The sequence below is a fragment of the Atta colombica genome, unplaced genomic scaffold (genome assembly GCF_001594045.1).
Source record: "Atta colombica isolate Treedump-2 unplaced genomic scaffold, Acol1.0 scaffold97, whole genome shotgun sequence".
NCBI lineage: Eukaryota > Metazoa > Arthropoda > Insecta > Hymenoptera > Formicidae > Atta > Atta colombica.
This window is the reverse complement of record NW_017259591.1, coordinates 57197-58616: the sequence shown is the minus strand read 5'-3', so window position 1 is coordinate 58616 and position 1420 is coordinate 57197. Positions and strand designations below refer to the sequence as shown.

The 1420-nt window shown below is 23.5% G+C and overlaps 1 protein-coding gene across 1 annotated transcript in view; it reads right to left on the bottom strand.

Moving 5' to 3' along the window:
• LOC108693754 (venom protease-like) overlaps positions 1-1420 on the bottom strand; it is an 11958-nt gene that overhangs the window by 5648 nt on the left and 4890 nt on the right. The window contains exon 2 of the mRNA XM_018202869.1: positions 758-858. Coding sequence (XP_018058358.1) covers positions 758-824 — 67 coding nt within the window. The 5' untranslated portion in view covers positions 825-858. The remainder of the gene's footprint in view (positions 1-757; positions 859-1420) is intronic.

Here is a 1420-nt window from a genome sequence, read left to right as displayed (position 1 = left end):
AATATTTTATTATATTTAATTTAAAAATTCTAGTTTTTTGAAAATAATAACTGTCTGATTTTTTTCCAAAGTATGATTTCAAAAATGTTTTCTCACTGAAATTTTCAACGTTTATCTAAAGTGAACGTCAGTTTATATATATTTTCATTTTATATATACATTTATACGATTACATTATACAGACCAATCCTAATTGCCATAACTTATAATGATGTTTTTTTCTCAGAAGCATCGATCGCTAAGAAGAAGATATAGAATGTTGTAACAGTCAACCTTCACCAATAACCAAACATACTTGAAACTCTCGTTTTCTCGATTTGAAGGATCTGGCCTTGGCCGTGTTCATACAGTTTTACGTCAATGCTGTAATTTCTCGACAATCTATGTAACGGAAAAATAATATAAAAAAATTTCATTACACGATAAATTGATATACTATGATATTATTTTATATTAATACCGGCATTACTGTGTGATAATCAGTATTATGTAAGTATCAGTATTATGTAAATATCATAATAAAGAAAATTTTGTCCATTCACGTACCTTGTTCTATCGTACTGTATACTTTGCATTATGAATTTTTAAAATATAAGAATTAATTAATAGGTATGCAAAAAATATATGTCTAGAAAACTAAACGCATTTTTTTGGATGACATTTTGATATTGGATTTCTCTACAAGAAAAACCTAAACAAAGCTTCTGACGAGATTGTAATGCAATCTGTGATTTCGAAAAGATGATACAAAACATACCTTGAGAATGCGTCGACGGTATTAATGTACTTAGTAAACCGATGAATACTAATATGAAAGTCCACATTATGACTTCACTTGTCTAGGTATGAATCTATGTCCTGAAAATACAAATATGTACTATATTATTCCATTATTTGTTAATGAAAAAATATACAAGTAAATTGTTTGGATTCTAAAATAGATTCAATAATTAAATCATTATATAATGAATGTAGAATATGTTTTGTATTATATTTTATTAACTATATAAAACATTTCCGATTATAAAAATATAGTAGAAATAAAGAAAAAAAAACTCTGTTTTTTTTTCTTTATTTCTACTATATTTTTTTAAAACTAACAAAAAAACAATAGGAGGAATAAAAAGAAATTCAAAATTTACGCCAATAATATAATCTATATAAACAAAAAGGATGCAATATATTATTCTGTGTTTATTGTCGCTTAATAAATCTTCGACATTTCTTATACTTAAAATATTAATTCCTTTTTGTTTATTAATAAATATACATTTTTTTATAAATAAAATAACTTTAAAAAATCTCAAAAAGCAATTTGTAATTACAATTTTGCTATTTCAAAATATTAAAGAAATATATTATATATATTAAAGGTCCACAAATTATTACACTAAATTTAGTTCAATTATTACAAAAAACG